The sequence below is a fragment of the Amyelois transitella genome, chromosome 25, assembly GCF_032362555.1.
Source record: "Amyelois transitella isolate CPQ chromosome 25, ilAmyTran1.1, whole genome shotgun sequence".
Taxonomy (NCBI): Eukaryota; Metazoa; Arthropoda; class Insecta; order Lepidoptera; family Pyralidae; genus Amyelois; species Amyelois transitella.
The window spans coordinates 982,495-998,967 of record NC_083528.1 but is presented as its reverse complement, the minus strand read 5'-3'; the positions used below and the strand labels follow the sequence as shown (position 1 = coordinate 998,967).

Sequence of the window (16,473 nt, the reverse complement as noted above, 5' to 3'; positions counted from 1 at the left end):
CAAGACATTGATTAGACCAATGCACAAAAGGTGAGGAATTAGGTACCTTCATGAAATAGGTACTTGTGTATTCTATGGATCGAGTGTCGCTTGGCACAGGCAATGTTTTCATGACCCTGAGGTCGCGGATTGGATTCCCGTTTAGAATTGTCATGATCATTTATAAATTGATCTAGTAAGTCATATTTTGTTATACAATTGGATACCAATTCAATAATAGCCTATAACAAATCTCGGCTTCACTTTTGGGCCTGTAATCAGTGACATATGACAATATATACCTATATAATATATATATAAGGGGAAGTAATTAAATTTCCCATCGCAAAAATAATGACGATACATCATAGGAATATCCCAGGCTTAGAGATCTAACCCAAGATATACACATACATACACACGAACCATATTAATCTAATCACACTTGGCCCGAAGAATGTGTGCGTACGTTCGTCTTTAATAATAACTGGGGGGGGAGTGGGGGGTGCCACCCTCCCCCACACTAGTGAAAAAATATATCCTAAGGAAAACAATATTATAAATTGGACGAAAGACGCGTGTGTGAGTGCTGTGTAGAAAGTAGGGCGTTTTCGCTCATGCGTGGGGTGACCAGAATTTAGGATTTTTTTGGTTTATTATTTTTATTTTTTAACTTTTGATTTTGTGTTAGGACCAGTTATTCGCAGCAAACTTAGACATCGTGAATACTTTTAATTAAAACTAATAAATTAAAATACTAATCATTAAGACCTATACTGTTACCATATTCAAGGAATAAATGATTGTGATTATTGTTTAGAAAATTGCGAATATCTCAAAACGACTTCGCCCAGTTGGATGCCCAATGAACTTTGAAATTCTATTGACAGATCCTACATACCATTTAAATTTCAACAAAATCAGAGCGATGTTTCGAAAGTTATCAAAAAAAAATTAAATTAAATAAATATTTTTTCGCCACAATTTGATTGGTACTTAGTGCTGTGTCGTCGCTGTGTCGAACGTCAATCCTGGCTTTTGTCCCGGTTGCATCCTTCAACGTCAAAAAGTAAAAGATAAATTATATTTCTTTATGACTTCAGTGATAAAGACAACTGTATTCGTGGGACTTGGGAGAAAATAATTAAAAACAGTAAATCTATAAATTTTTTAAGAATTTCTTTTTACTTTTAATTTCGATAAGTCGAGACAAAAACCTTTAGATATTTGTAATTTCCTTACTAAGATATTATATTTTAGTGTTTGTGTTCAAACATTTACCTACATTAAACAAACATGATCAAACAAATCAGAATTCCGTTCCGAATTCTACACGCGCCATGGCAACCCTACTCACATGTCTTTTATTTCATTTTACTTTATTTTATTTTTGTGATGTACTATTTTTTCAGTTTTATTATTTTATTTTGTTACGTCGACGCCGCGATGGCGGGGAGGAAATAGGGAATAGTTCACGAAATGGATTCCCTTTTTATTTCACAAATTGCTGTCTTTGGTATTCCATTCTTGTTTAAAGCTAGCTGGTGCCAGCGGCTCCGTCCGCATTAAACAGAAAATCTCATTTATTATCCGTTTTCGTGGGATCATTATTTCTTTAACTTTTTAAAATTAATTCACACAAAGACACTAGCAGCTTATAAGTCTGATGCGTTTCGTTTATGCTTGAAGCTGTTAACAAAAGGTTATAGGTAACCGATTTTAGTACAGTTTTACAGTGTGGACATAGAAGCGTCGGTGGTCGAATAGGTAAGGTGCCTGGTTATAATGCGAGATACGCAAAAAGGCACAGGTTTAAATCCCAACTCGGCCATGTACCAATGATTAGTTTGAAAACTAACCGATGCTCTTACTGCAAATGTTGCGTAGGTCAAATGGGAGTCGCTTCGTGTAAAAACCCGACTCACCCAATCCATGGTCAAAGGCATTATCCTGAGCTCTGCAGAGTGGTGAGGATGCAACCGGGACTAAACCAGGGGAACAAGGATATATTGGGACATCCAGCAGAACGTCTTGTGACAATTGGCTCTGTCTGCCCTGTGATGGATAAAGACGAGACTTCTTACTAAAGGCTAGCAACTTGTTAATACATAATTCTTAAGTGTCAATTCCGTGGTTGTGAGCGGGGCCTGTCTTATGACTATTGCCTCTGTCTACCCTGTAAGGGATAAAGACGTGACGCGGCACGTCTACTGTCGTCAGTGACAAAACATCTGTGACCCCACTTAAGACATGAAAAGCTATTCAATTATCTGCCTTATTGCATTGTTATAAAGGTACAGGAATATAGTAGTTAATTAAGATCTGTTAAACAGATTTTTTAAATCCAAAATAACAATATAACAGTAAAAAGATACTCGTTTTTTTTGTAATGAATAAACTCAATTACTATCCCGACTTTGACATAATTTGTCACAAAAATAGACTAGTGAGTTGTTCGTCTCGAACATAGATCTCGCGAACACTTAATTTTTTTTTACAAAATTGTGAACATCTCAAAAACAACTCAACCAATTCGATGTCACACGAAATTAGAAATAATATTGACATATCATACATTAAAATTAAAATTTTATCAAAATCAGACCAACGGTTCGAAAGTTATTGCGTTACAAACATACATACACATACAAAAACAATATTTTTGGCTAAAGTTGTTTGGTAGACATTCAGTTACATTATTTCCTGAAAGCATCGCATAGTTCTCAAGCTTAGGGCATAAGTCTTGTGTATTGGAAAATCCACATTTAACCCCCGACATTAAAATAGGTGTTTGGGTCACCGTCTATCAGGATGGGTTGCCACAAACGAGATGGATGATCCGAAGGGTGGAAGTCATATTATTTCTTTCTTTATAGATTTTTTCTAATAAGATCCTGTCTATTTGAGAACCTCCTGAGTTACATACGCACATACATATTATCACGTCCATATCCCTTGCGGGGTAGACAGAACGAACAGCTGTACCTGCTGCAGTGTAGTTTGTTCCGCCGCTTCTTTTACACATGCGCTTTGGAAGCGGTAGTAGTTATAATTAGATTTAAGTGATGTGACGTCAATAAGTGATACCTTGTATTCAATGATGCCGTGTGATTCCCGACACCAATACAAAAAAGAATAGGACCACTCTATCTCTTTCCCATGGATGTCGTAAAAGGCGACTAAGGGATTGGCTTACAAACTTGGGACTCTTTTTAGGCGATGGGCTAGCAACCTGTCACTATTTGAATCTCAATTCTATCATTAAGCCAAATGTGGCCATTCAGTCTTTTCAAGACTACCCCGGCTCTGGCTCTGTCTACCCCGCAAGGGATATAGACTTGACCATATGTATGTATGTTGTATTCAATTTTGTAAATAAACCTATTCTATTCTATTCTACCACCTCAGTAGATAGAAAAAAAAATCTGAAATATTAAAACAGTGGTATAAAGTCGCGCCTGTCAAAGAAAATCAATGAAAGTAAACCAAAGACCATAATATAACATACATACATACATATGTTCACGTCTATATCCCTTGCGGGGTAGACAGAGCCAACAGTCTTGAAAGGACCATAATATAAACTTGGGATTATTTTTATGGTGATGGGTTTGGTTGGCAAACTGTCACTATCACACTTAACGTTGCTTCCGCGTCCTGTGACTGTTGGCTCTGTATTTACCGTAAGGGATAAAGACGTGATGAATTGCAACCCGACATCGTAATTATTTATTTCAATATTTTTAAAAGCATAGGGTACCCCGAAAATAAAACGTCGAGAAACTCTAAGATGAAGAAGAAATAGGTAGATATATAAGTATATATATATCTACGTGCATATAATCACGTCTATATCCCTTGCAGGGTAGACAGAGCCAACAATCTTGAAAGGAATGATAAGCCAAGTTCAGCTGTTTGGCTTAATGTTAGAATTGAGATTCAAATAGAGACAATTTGTTAACTCATCGCCTAAAAGAAGAATCCCAAATTTATAAGCCTATCCCTTAGTCGCCTTTTACGACATCCATGGGAATGAGACGGAGTGGTCCTAATTTTTTTTTATTGGTGCCGGGATCCACACGGCACAATACAAGAAATTTACTCCTATTAATTTAAGTAGGTAAACTTTCTTATATAAATATACATATGTAGAGAAGTAAATTTCCTTCAGTTCCATTCGCTTAAAGACAAAAACGTTAATAACACGCCTAGTTACGGAACATATTCATTCCATATTGATTTTTTCCGCCACCCCATGGTTGCCGTTGTCGCGAAATTATCGAAATCCAACAAAAGCATCCGAGAACTCGCAAGAAAACTAATAACCGGACTTACACACGCACACACGCGCCCCACCCGGACGCGTCCACACACACACATAACCTCAAACTTACACGCACACCCGCAAACTTCTAATTATATACGTCTACGAAGAGAATTGGGGGAAAAATTTTAGAAGAAACAAGTGCCTCGGACTGGGAGGGGCGCTGACCGCTCGTCATTAGGCCCCTAGGGGGGGCGCCCGCTAGTTGCCGTCCCCCCTAGATGTTTAATAATATGAAGAATTGGAGATAATTTGCGCGAAACTAAATAAGAAACGCCGCGCCGGGCGAAAATTGAAAGGTCGGCTGTTGCCGTCTCCCTCGCACAGTCCATGGGGAGACTCCAAACTACTTATATTTGTATAGGAAGTTTTATTTCCGTGATGAGTCGCTGATATTAAGGTTTATAATTGGATAGATAGGCTTCGGCTATTTTGTACGCATCAGGGAAAATACAAATAAATTTTCTTGTATGGGGTGACCATAGACTATAGAAATTGCATAACTGGCAATCGCTCCTTTCGGAGGAGATAATTTCAATCCGTAAATCCGTATGCACAAAAATATTTTTCCTCGCTCATGAGAATTCTAAAAAACAATACTCTCCTAGAGTCCCAAATGTAGGTTACAGAGCAAATTTCACATTTTTACAATCAGCTGTGTACTATAACCGGCTCTGACATTCTTTTCCTTGGTTTTATATACATACTTGCGTTAATAAAAACTAATCAATAAGTTATCTATATAATTTAAAGAAACAACAAGTTCGGGCACATTTCTCACACACCTTTCAGCCTAAAACGTAAACACGTGAACGAAATCGCGGGCAAAACTAGTTGACAATAATAAAAAAAATAATTGGCATGTAAATGTGTGGAATGTCTCAGAATTACTCGCACACGATAATAAGATTTCGCCTTTAACAACCCGCGTAATCTTAATCCGAAAACTAATAAAACAAAAGACATGGCTGTATAACCCAACATTCCTATGCCAGAAAAAAGAACGCGGCCATTTTCCTGAATTTACCGCCATTTTGCCGCATCCGCGGTTTCCCGTACGGACGAAAAGTCTCCAATTAAGGCTTATGAGACAATCGATTGGCTGTCTGTGGGTTCGTTTCTCATAAATATTTAGTTTTCCGTTGTTAACTGTGATGTATGCTGACCGACAAGAAGTGTTGACGTTTTAAGATAGTAAGAAAACCTTCAAGATATTCATGAAATGCTTTCGGGTTTTCCTAATTATACTAACTTGAAAAAAGAGCCGTGTGGTTCCCGGCATTAATATAAATAAAGAATAGGACCGGGGTGGTCCTCACTTCCAGAGTTCACTCATCTCACTTCCAATGGATGACGTAAGAGGCGACTAAGTGATAGGTAGTGATAGGTAGGACTTATAAATTTGGTATTGTTATTTTAGGCGATGGGCCACCAAACTGTCACTATTCTATCATAAACCCACACAGCTGGACGCAGCCTATCAGACTCTTCAACACTGTTTGCTCTGTCTACCCCGCAAGGTGACTATTTAAATGAATGAATGATCAAAAAAGAGCTTCTCAATTTGACTGCATATTATGTTTTATTGTATGATTGTTAAAGCATCTTAAGTTTATTAGCATATCCCTTAGTCACCTTTTACGCATCCATGGGAAAGAGAAAGAGAGTACTTAAGAACTTTATTTGAGCATGTTCAGACAACTTAACTGTTGATTTACCCTTCGTGTCCGAATCGCACTTAGCCGGTTTTTTTAATTAAGCGACAGGAAAACACGATGTAAGATGTAATTTAATTAATTGCATAGTTTGTGCTCATGTTTCTAAGTAGTTTAAGACTAATATTACCCACCTATGTAGGTATATAGCTACCTAAACTATGAAACATAATCTGGATAATAGTATTTTTTGACTTCTTATTGCATATAAATAAATAAATATATACGAGACAAATTACACAGATTGAGTTAGGTAGATATAAATTTAGTTTATTTAAGCGATTTTTACACTACTTATATACCTACATATAGTCACGTCTATATCTCTTGCAGGGTACACAGAGCCAGCACTCTTGCAAAAGACTGATAAGCCACGTTCAGCTATTTGGCTTAATGATGAAATTTAGATCAAATAGCCTAGCCCAACGCTTAAATAAAGAATCTTAATTTTATAGGCCTAACCCTTAGTCGCCTATTACGACATCCATGGAAAAGAGATGAAGTAGTCTTATTTTTTTTTTATTGGTGCCGGGAACCACACGGCATTTTTATTTTTATCTAGACTGATATTTTAAAGAGGAATTGTTTGTGTAAGGGGTGATCTCTTAAATTGAACCAACACCAAATGGAATATCAGGATGAACACTGGATATACTAGAAGACTAAAATGGGTCACTGCGCGTACGCAGTTGCAATAACAAAACCTTTGCCTTAACGTCAACATTACGTCACCGCAAAATGCATGCTAGGTATATTATAGTTGAGTTTTAATAATAACTAAACAATAATACAGTTCGAATCCAACCTCGGCCATTTACCAAAGTTATGTACATTAGTTTGAATACTAACCGATGCCCTTACGGTGAGGGAAAATATCGTGAGGAAACCTGCACATTCAGGCGACTGGATGTGTAACCATGATCGATCCAATACGGGTTAGGTTGCCTTACAAAGGTTGCGGAGGTCAGATGGGAGTCGCTTCGTGTAAAAACCTGACTCATCCAATCCAGAATCCATAGTCAAAGGCATATTAGTGAGGATGCAACTGGTACTAAAGTCAGTAGGAAGAAGAAAAATACGGATATGAAACATGAAACATTCATATTATTACATACATACATATGGTCACGTCTATATCCCATGCGGGGTAGACAAAGCCAACAGTCTTGAAGACTAAATGGCCACATTCAGCTATTTGGCTTAATGATAGAATTGAAATTCAAATAGTGACAGGTTGCTAGCCCATCGCCTAAAAGAAGAATCCCAAGTTTATAAGCCTATCCCTTAGTCGCCTTTTACGACATCCATGGGAAAGAGATGGAGTGGTCCTATTCTTTTTTGTAGGTGCCGGGACCCACACGGCACGTATTATTACATAAACATATAAAATATATTTCAGATAAACGAATTAACGAACGAATGTGGATGAAGCGAAAGCAGTGTGCAACCTATCGCCTAAAAGAATAATCTCCAAGATAACTAGCCTTCACTTTGATCGGCTTTTACAAACTGCACGGGATAGCACCAGGTTGTGTTGTGACTGTCCTAAATTGCTCTGTGGGTCAGTGTGTCCGTTTATAATCAGAGAACTCGTATCACGAACCTACCGAACCCAGATAACAGGACAGACTGGTCTAAATCTATACTAATATTATAAAGCTGAACAGTTTGTTTGTTTGTAAGTTAACGCGCTAATCTCAGGAACTACTGGTTCTAATTGAAAAATTATTTTTGTGTTGAATAGACCATTTATCGAGGATGGCTTTAGGCTATATTACATCACGCTGCAAATATTAGGAGCGAAGAAATAATGGAAAGTGTGGAAAAAAACGGGGGAAATTATTCACCCTTGCGGGCTTCAATGATGCCCAAGATAACTATTCCACGCGGACGGAGTCAGTCTAATATAAATGACGCTTAATGATAAATGAAATTTGATAATTGCGAACTACTGTCCATACTAATATTATGTAAAAGTGTGTTTGTTTATTTATTTTGTTTTTTTATTATTATTATTATAGATTTGAGTGCACTTGACGACAATCTGCCTGGTGGTAAGCAAGGCCTAAAATGGTGCACGGAGGCTCAAATAGAATTCGCTCTTGCCTGGAAAATCCCCAACTTATGCGTATCCGTCTTTTACTAGACTTCTTTCATAAAATTTGCCTGGAGTACGAGGTGGAACAGGGTAATTTTCACGCGGGTTGGTATCTAGGTAAAAAAAAAATAATTTTTAGTATATATATATATATTCATGTCTATATCTAGGCAGAGTCAATAATCCCAAAAAGGCATATAATTAATTATTCTACAAAAAATTGGTTAATTCAATGCAATATTATAACACATTTAGATTTTAACTTCATATACGAAACTAATAAAATAATACAGTTATTATCCGCAACAAGTTTCAGTGCAACTAATTTTTGAATCGCAATTCCATGATTAAATCATCCAGCTTATCGTGGCCTTCGAGGCTCTTATTAGCGCTGTCTACCCGTAATGAATAAGACGTGATGAGCGTGACGTGAATAGAAACAAACCTATAAATAAACACCAACAAATCTATTTTAATAAGCGAAGCAGGTAATTTATATTCTAAGGTGAACCAGTGTACAAAAGTGCATGCCTTGCGTTTATGTCATGATAATTACAAGATACTGCATTAAACTGCAGTATCGTGTTGACTTCCATTCTGTGTGATCAATTTTGTGATCATGTTTGTTAACATTTGTTGTGTGTTATCATTTTTATCAAAAATCCTCTTATACGTCGCCCTGACGGCTACTATTATTGTTATCGTATTAAAGTTATGGCTCGAACCAACTAAAGGTGTCTGCAGATGCAAAACGAAGCTCAAAGGCAAAGTGGCTCTCGTGACTGGTGGAAATTCAGGCATAGGATTAGAAACAGCAAGAGATCTAGCCAGGAGAGGAGCAAGAGTAATTATCGCCAGCTCTAATGACGAAAAATCTAAGTTAGCTGTTAAAGATATCATAGCTACAACTGGAAACATAAACGTCGAATACAGACATTTAGATTTATCTAAATTCAGAAGTGTTACAAAATTCGCTGAAGATTTCAAGAAAACAGTTAATCGATTAGATGTTTTAGTTAATAATGCGGGTTTTGCCGGTGCAGAAACTATAACTGAAGATGGAATGAATGTAGTTATGCAAATCAACTATTTGGGGCCGTTTTTACTTACATCTCTACTTATTGATAAGTTAATTGAATCAAGACCGAGTAGAATTGTCATTGTTACTTCTTGTGCCCATCAAGTTTCCTATTTCGATCCTGAAGATCTACCTGGATTGAAAGACTTGTTTTGTAGCGTTAAAATTAAAGGTTACGATGTTATTTTTAAGGACAACGCTACTATGTGGTTTAGATATGCCAATAGTAAATTATGTGACGTGCTTTGGACTAAAGCCTTGTCAAAGAGATTACCTAGTGGTGTCACAGTGAATTGCTTGCATCCTGGTGTTGTTTATACAAACATTTTCAACAATGTTCATCCTGTTATAAGAATTCCAGTATTGGCAATGATTAAGTATGCATTTTTCAAGAATGCAGAAGAAGGTGCACAAACAACAATTCATTTGTGCGTGAGTTCTGACGTAGAAAACGTGTCGGGGGAATATTTTTCTGATTGTAAAGTTAGTCAAATGTCTAGAAAGGCGAGTGATAATAATCTAGTGGATAAAGTTTGGAATGACACTATTAAATTGATTCAAAAGACGACTAATTGTGATCCTCGGCTTTTAAGCCGATTGAAAAGTTCGAAATAGTATTTTTTATTTATAAAATTAATTGCTGGTACTGAATTAAGTATATGGTTATAAAATTAATTGTTGGTACTAAATTAAGTATATAATTTCATTGAAAAAACGTTAAACAATGTATTTTGCAGTCAGCCTCGTAAGTTGTATATTGCTGCAGTTTTTTTAAACCGACTTCATTGTAGTAAATTACATAGGAAAATAAAGTATGACATACATACAATGAAATTAAGTCTTATTTCCAACCCACGTTAACCTTATCATACATACATATATTCACGTCTTTATCCAACTGAACTAACTAACCAGCTGCACTTGGCCCATCAGTATTTTCAAGACTTTAGGCTCTATCTACCCCGCAAGGGATAAAGACGTGATTATATGTATGTATGTGCAGTTAGGCTCAAAACTAACATGCACCATATTTATACGTGATTATATGTATGTATGTTGTTCAGTTAAGTCTATCTAGAACGAAGTGGTACGGCCATTTTCTAATAATGACCTTATTGGGAAGTGAGTAATTACATTCATATTCATTCGTTTGCCAACTCAACTCAGTGTTGGTACTTTGGTCTTAAAATTAAGAATGGACCTTATAACTCACCAAACTTTTACAGGCGTGACAAATAAGACTTCTACGAAAATTCCTTTAGTTACCACGTGGTTACCACCAACTATTAGTGTATCAAGGGTAATTCTAAATTTGTATTTTTTTTAAAAGAGCATCGGTTAGTTTTATAACTAATACCTGGATTGAATTTATGGATTTGAACCTGTCCCTTTTTTTTCACATCACGTATTTTAACCGGGCACCTCACCAGCAAAACAAAAAAGCAAGCAAAACGCACCAGCTGAACGTGGTCTTTCGGTCTTTTCAAGACTGTTACGAAGCAGCTAGCACACATTACGTCTTTTTCTCCAATATCAAACCAGCGTAGAAACGATTGTATTACCAGAAAACTTTTTCCCTTTATAACCTTTAATTGACTGAGAAAATATGGAGTGTTCGTATTCTAAAGTGGCCAAAACCACACGGGTATAAATAACAATAGGTACTGCTTAAAACTAAAATGTCAATCAACGACTATCAAGAATTCTGTTTGGATTATTTACAAAACGACAATCCAGTGACAACATTTGCATACAATTATATTATACTTACGTGAGGCTCGACTTTAATCAGTCTTCAAACGCGCCACCATGTTGGAGGTTCTATTCTTTGTTTTTACGTGCCTGGTGAAAGTAATCATAAGCGTTTCATTATTTGTAATCGTTTTTACCATCGCTTGGAGGATATTCATCGAGCCGAAGAAAGGTACATGCAAATGTACAACGAGATTAGATAATAAAGTGGCACTTATTACTGGAGGAAACTCGGGAATAGGATTAGAAACAGCTAGAGATCTAGCCAGCAGAGGAGCAAGAGTAATAATTGCTAGCAGTAATGAGCAGAAGTCTAAAATCGCTGTCGAAGATATCAAATCTACAACTGGGAATCCTAATGTGGAATATAAACATTTAGATTTGTCAAAGTTTAAGAGTATCAGAGATTTCACTGAAGATTTCAACAAAACTGTTGATCGTCTGGATATTTTAGTGAATAACGCTGGCTTTGTTGGTGCTGATAAAATCACTGAAGATGGAATGAACAATGTAATGCAAATCAACCATTTGGGACCTTTCTTACTCACAAGTTTATTATTAGAGAAGCTGATAAAATGTAAGCCAAGCAGAATAGTCATAGTTTCTTCTTGCATTCATTTAGCCTCTTATTTTGACGACAACGATCTTGCTGGATTGAATAATTTATATCTCAACATCTTATTTAAATATGCTAATAGTAAATTGTGCAATGTACTTTGGACTAAAGCCTTGTCCAAAAGACTGCCTAGAGGTGTAACAGTTAATTGCTTACACCCTGGCCCAGTTAAAACTAATCTTTTTAATCATTTTTATCCAATTTTTGAGAATATTATCCTAGCAATCATGAACATCCTATTTAAGAACCCAAAAGAAGGTGCCCAAACTACAATACATCTTTGCGTTAGTCCAGATTTAGATAATATTTCTGGTGAATATTTCGTTGATTGTAAAATTACTTCGCCGTCAAAAAAAGCGAAAAACAATGATCTTGTAGAAAAGGTGTGGAATAATAGTGTTGAATTAACGAAATACGAATAAAAGTTTTGATATTAAAAATTATAGTTATTCTTTTATTTTTGTTTTATGAACAGATTAAAAAAATTTAAGTATTTAACTTGATACTCTGCTAGTAACTACTTTTAAAGAGTTCGGGAAAAATTACACAAGAATTATGAAGGATTTTCTTTCTTTTTCGGGGTTAGTATGTCACAATAGCAATAGTTACTTCTTCCTCCTGGCTTTAGTCCTGGTTGCATCCTCACCCCACTGGAGAGGAGCCCGGGGTATGCCTTTACAATAGCGATAGTTAATCGCGCGATAAAAAACGGCATCACGCGCGCTATGCTATTGCCTTAGTGCCGGTTATATCTTTAACTATCTAGACAATTTTAGATTGAAAATTTGAAGATCTGGTTTGAGTGTCATTTTTTTTTTTGCTTCCGTAGTGTACTGTTAGAATGTAATATATATTATAGGTATAAACATTACCTATAAATCATACATACATACATACATAAACTCACGCCTCTTTCCCGGAGGGGTAGGCAGAGACTACCTCTTTCCACTTGCCACGATCCCTGCATACTTCCTTTGCTTCATCCACATTCATAACTCTCTTCATGCAAGCTCGGCGGTTTCGGGCACTTTTGACCTGACCCTTCACCAGGACGTCCTTAATTTGATCAAGATATGTTCGTCTAGGTCTTCCCACCCCGACCTTTCCCTCCACACTCTCCTTGTATATCATAAAATAAAATCAAACTTTCCAACAATTCCGACTGGAATAAAGCCTTTCCACAATTTTTCAAGATAAGCGCATTCATGCAAAGAGTGATGAGTGTGGAGGAAGCGGGAGAGGTCTGTAAGGATCGTAGCAAGTGGAATTCCATAGTCTCTGCCTACCCCAATGGGATACAGGCGTGATGGTATGTATGTATGTATACAGATAGTGAAAATAGAGGGATAAATAATATTATTTATAATGCATATATAGTGATAGTGATGATACTCTTTATAATATTACGAATTCAAATATTTGACCTTTTTTTTCAAAATTTTTGCATAAACACATTATGCCATCATGGCAATATGCATAATTATCTGACGTACATCCACATCCGTACTTCTATAACATACTAATATGATAATTTTAATTTGAGTCTGTTTGTCAACTCACCACGCTTTAACAACTTGACTTATAAGCTTCCACAACCAAAAAAAAATTGGATCATCTTTTATGAAATACGGAATATGAGGTAGTTCAAAATCCAAAAAACATTTACGCACGCAACTTCGCGGGGACTTCTTAGTTTTACAAATAAGTATTTCTCTTGCCCGGACCCGGACGGACGGCTAATCAAAAATATTCTTAAAAACATATATATTTATGTTGTTTACTGTTCTTTCACAGAAGAAATGTCGAACCCGTCTCAAGTTAACATTTTTAACACCCCTAATTTACTTAGAACCGACGCCATCTTGGACATATTGGCATTGGCATCACCATTGGTGGAATGGTAAACAGGTTTAATTCCTGCTCCAGTTTACATACTACGTATTTATCGCTTACGGGGTAGACAAAGTCGCTACTCACAACATCCAGGCCAGGCCGTCAATTGAGTATCTCTACCTGAGCAGCTAGCATGAAAAAATTTATAAATACGGAAGTATACAGAAATATATAATAATACTATCAATCGTGGCAAGTAAAACAATTAAGTCTGTGCTTTTCTCTCTGAAAAGAGTTTGAAGTTATTACTAATGTCTCTTGGTTTTTACAAGTGGATTAGGTACTACGAGTAAATCGCAAATAAAAATATTTTCCTGACACGGATACTTTCTGGGTTAATTCTTAATTAAGTGATCGATAAAATCGTACATTGACAAACATATAATCACGTCAATATCCCTTGCGGAGAAGACAGAGGCAACAGTCTTGACAACACTGATAGGCCACGTTCAGCTGTACGACTAAATGATAGAATTGAGATTCAAATAGTGACAGGTTGCTAGCCCATCGCCTAAAACAAGAGTACCAAGTTTATAAGCCTACCCCTTAGTCGCCTTACGACATCCACGGGAACGACAAACGTATAACATTACAAAAAATCCATCCCGAACAAACGGCCAATCAATCATACAAACACACACACAGCGTACTGCGGCAAATAATGACCGTTTCTTTTCCCGAATCTCGTTTAATAGTTTACACCACACATCGAAACATACATACATATAGATACGTTTGAGTGCGCAGGGTGGTGGGGGAAGGCGGGTGCTCCAACACTGTTAAACTAATTACTGGAGAGGGCGCCTTCTAAGATTTTTGTACAAAAGTATACGTATATATTCATGTGTGCTAGATTAATATTTGCAATATACTAATATAAAAGTACGTGAAGAGAAATTTTTATTACCAGATTCGGGGCAATACTTTCTTAGGATATAAATGTTTTCCAATAAATATACTTACTAAATATTATTATTAAATATACTGTTGGTCCCGGCATTAATGTATGAGTGAAAGTTGGGTATGGCAAAAGAAGCACGAAAGCAGAATAAATGCAGTGGAAATGAGAGCGTTAAGGAGTATGATGGGTGTGAAATTGAGTGACCGGATAAGAAACAGCGTGATAAGGGAATGTTGTGATGTGAAAGAAGATGTAGTTACAGGAATAGAAAAGGGTATGTTAGGATGGTTCGGTCATGTGGAGAGGATGAATGAAAGCAGGTTGACTAAGCAGATATACATAGAGAATATGGAGGGAAAGGTCGGAGTGGGAAGACCTAGACGAACGTATCTTGATCAAATTATGGACGTCCTGGTAAAGGGTCAGGTCAAAAGTACCCGAAACGATGGATGAAGCGAAGGATATATGCAGAGATCGTCGCAAGTGGAAAGAGGTAGTCTATGCCTACCTCTCCGGGAAAGAGGCGTGATTTTATGTATGTATATATGTATGTTGTTTTCGGTGATATAGGTAATACGTTTTGGATAAATTGTTTTGTATTTTACGCGCTAATAGCGATGCCACGGTATTCCCTTACAATACGACATGGGATTTTACATGATCGTGAATGTTTCGAAGGTCGGCGACGTACCTGAAAAATTGGTTAGGTTTTCTCATGGGATAAGTTAACAAATACATACACGTGTTGCCCACAGGGATAGGCAGAATATCGGTTTTCTCTTGCTACTACATCAATAGTTTTCTTACTTAAAAAAAAAAAGTAATGTCACTTCTATTATTAAGCCAAACTGCTGAATGCTGGCCTATCGGTCTTTCGAGACTGTTGGCTCTGTCTACCGCGCAAGGGATGTATACATGATTGTATGTATGTATTAAACTATAAATAAATATATACGGGACAAATAACACTGATTGAGTTAGCCTAGAAGTAAGTTCGAGACTTGTGTTACGAGATACTAACTCAACGATACTTTATTTTATAATAAATACTTAAATAGATAAACATCCAAGACCCACGCCAATCAGAAAAAGTTCTTTTCTCATCATGCCCTGGCCGGGATTCGAACCCGGGACCTCCGATGTCACAGACAAGCGTAGGTACTACCGCTGCGCCACAGAGGCCGTCAGCTAAATTAAACTAATATAAATTAAACTATACGAATGAAACAACCTATTGATAATTAAAACTAATTCTGTGACTAATAATAATAAATCATTATGACACTCAATCAAAATGGCGTCGGTCAAGCCAATAAAAAAAATATAAACAGCCACCATCAGTAGACGTATGACAAACTAATAAACTACAATTCAGTTTTATTATTAGGGGCCGGAAAGACCGCGTACCATATAATTTTGCCCGACTACTCTAAAAAGGAAAGTAGTGTTTTCAAATTCTCATTTTATATTTATACACCTCCTATAGTCTAGAACCCTTTACTTCAGAATAGGACCAGTCCATATCTTTCCCATGGATGTCGTAAAAGGCGACTAAGGAAAAGGCTAATAAGCTTGGGATTCTTCTTGTAGGCGATGGGCTAGAAAAAGTCACTATTTGAATCTAAATTCCATCATGAAGACATACTTTAAGCTTTTCAGTCTTTTCAAGATTGTTAGCTCTGTTCACCCCGCAAGGGACATAGACGTGACGTGATGTACATATGTATAATATCACCATCCTAAAGTAGTATTTAGTGCGCCCTCCTGCTCATACATAAAATCACGCCTCTTTACCCGAGGGGTAGGCAGAGACTATCTTCCCACATTCCACAATCCTTGCGCACTTATTTTGTCATAAGTGACAAAAAGAGAGGGAATAAAAGTCATAAACTCTATGAATGCTTGTTAACAGGTAACCAATTTTTAAATAGGCATGATGACAAATTTTCTTTGTTTTGGTTTCACAACAACTAAAACTTGGGTCAAATAATGGCATCAATAAACAATGAACTACCTGAGATATACGAAGTAACATAACACATAATTTGGACTAGTCCAAAACGCTACTCAAGTGTGACGTCACACTAGAGTTACTTGTTCGCGTCATGAACTTCATT

The 16,473-nt window shown here is 36.7% G+C and overlaps 3 protein-coding genes across 3 annotated transcripts in view; 2 read left to right on the top strand and 1 right to left on the bottom strand.

Moving 5' to 3' along the window:
• Positions 1–16,473, bottom strand: part of LOC106142768 (zinc finger protein 579) — a 44,050-nt gene that overhangs the window by 11,816 nt on the left and 15,761 nt on the right. The gene's annotated exons all lie outside the window — the stretch shown is intronic.
• Positions 8,712–9,809, top strand: LOC106140026 (retinol dehydrogenase 12-like). The gene has a single exon (XM_060951444.1). The coding sequence runs from the start codon at positions 8,736–8,738 to the stop codon at positions 9,807–9,809; it is 1,074 nt and encodes a 357-aa protein (XP_060807427.1). The 5' UTR covers positions 8,712–8,735.
• On the top strand, positions 10,978–12,005 carry LOC106142750 (retinol dehydrogenase 12-like). The gene has a single exon (XM_060951571.1). It carries the CDS (start codon positions 11,004–11,006, stop codon positions 11,982–11,984), a length of 981 nt encoding a protein of 326 aa, XP_060807554.1. The 5' UTR covers positions 10,978–11,003; the 3' UTR covers positions 11,985–12,005.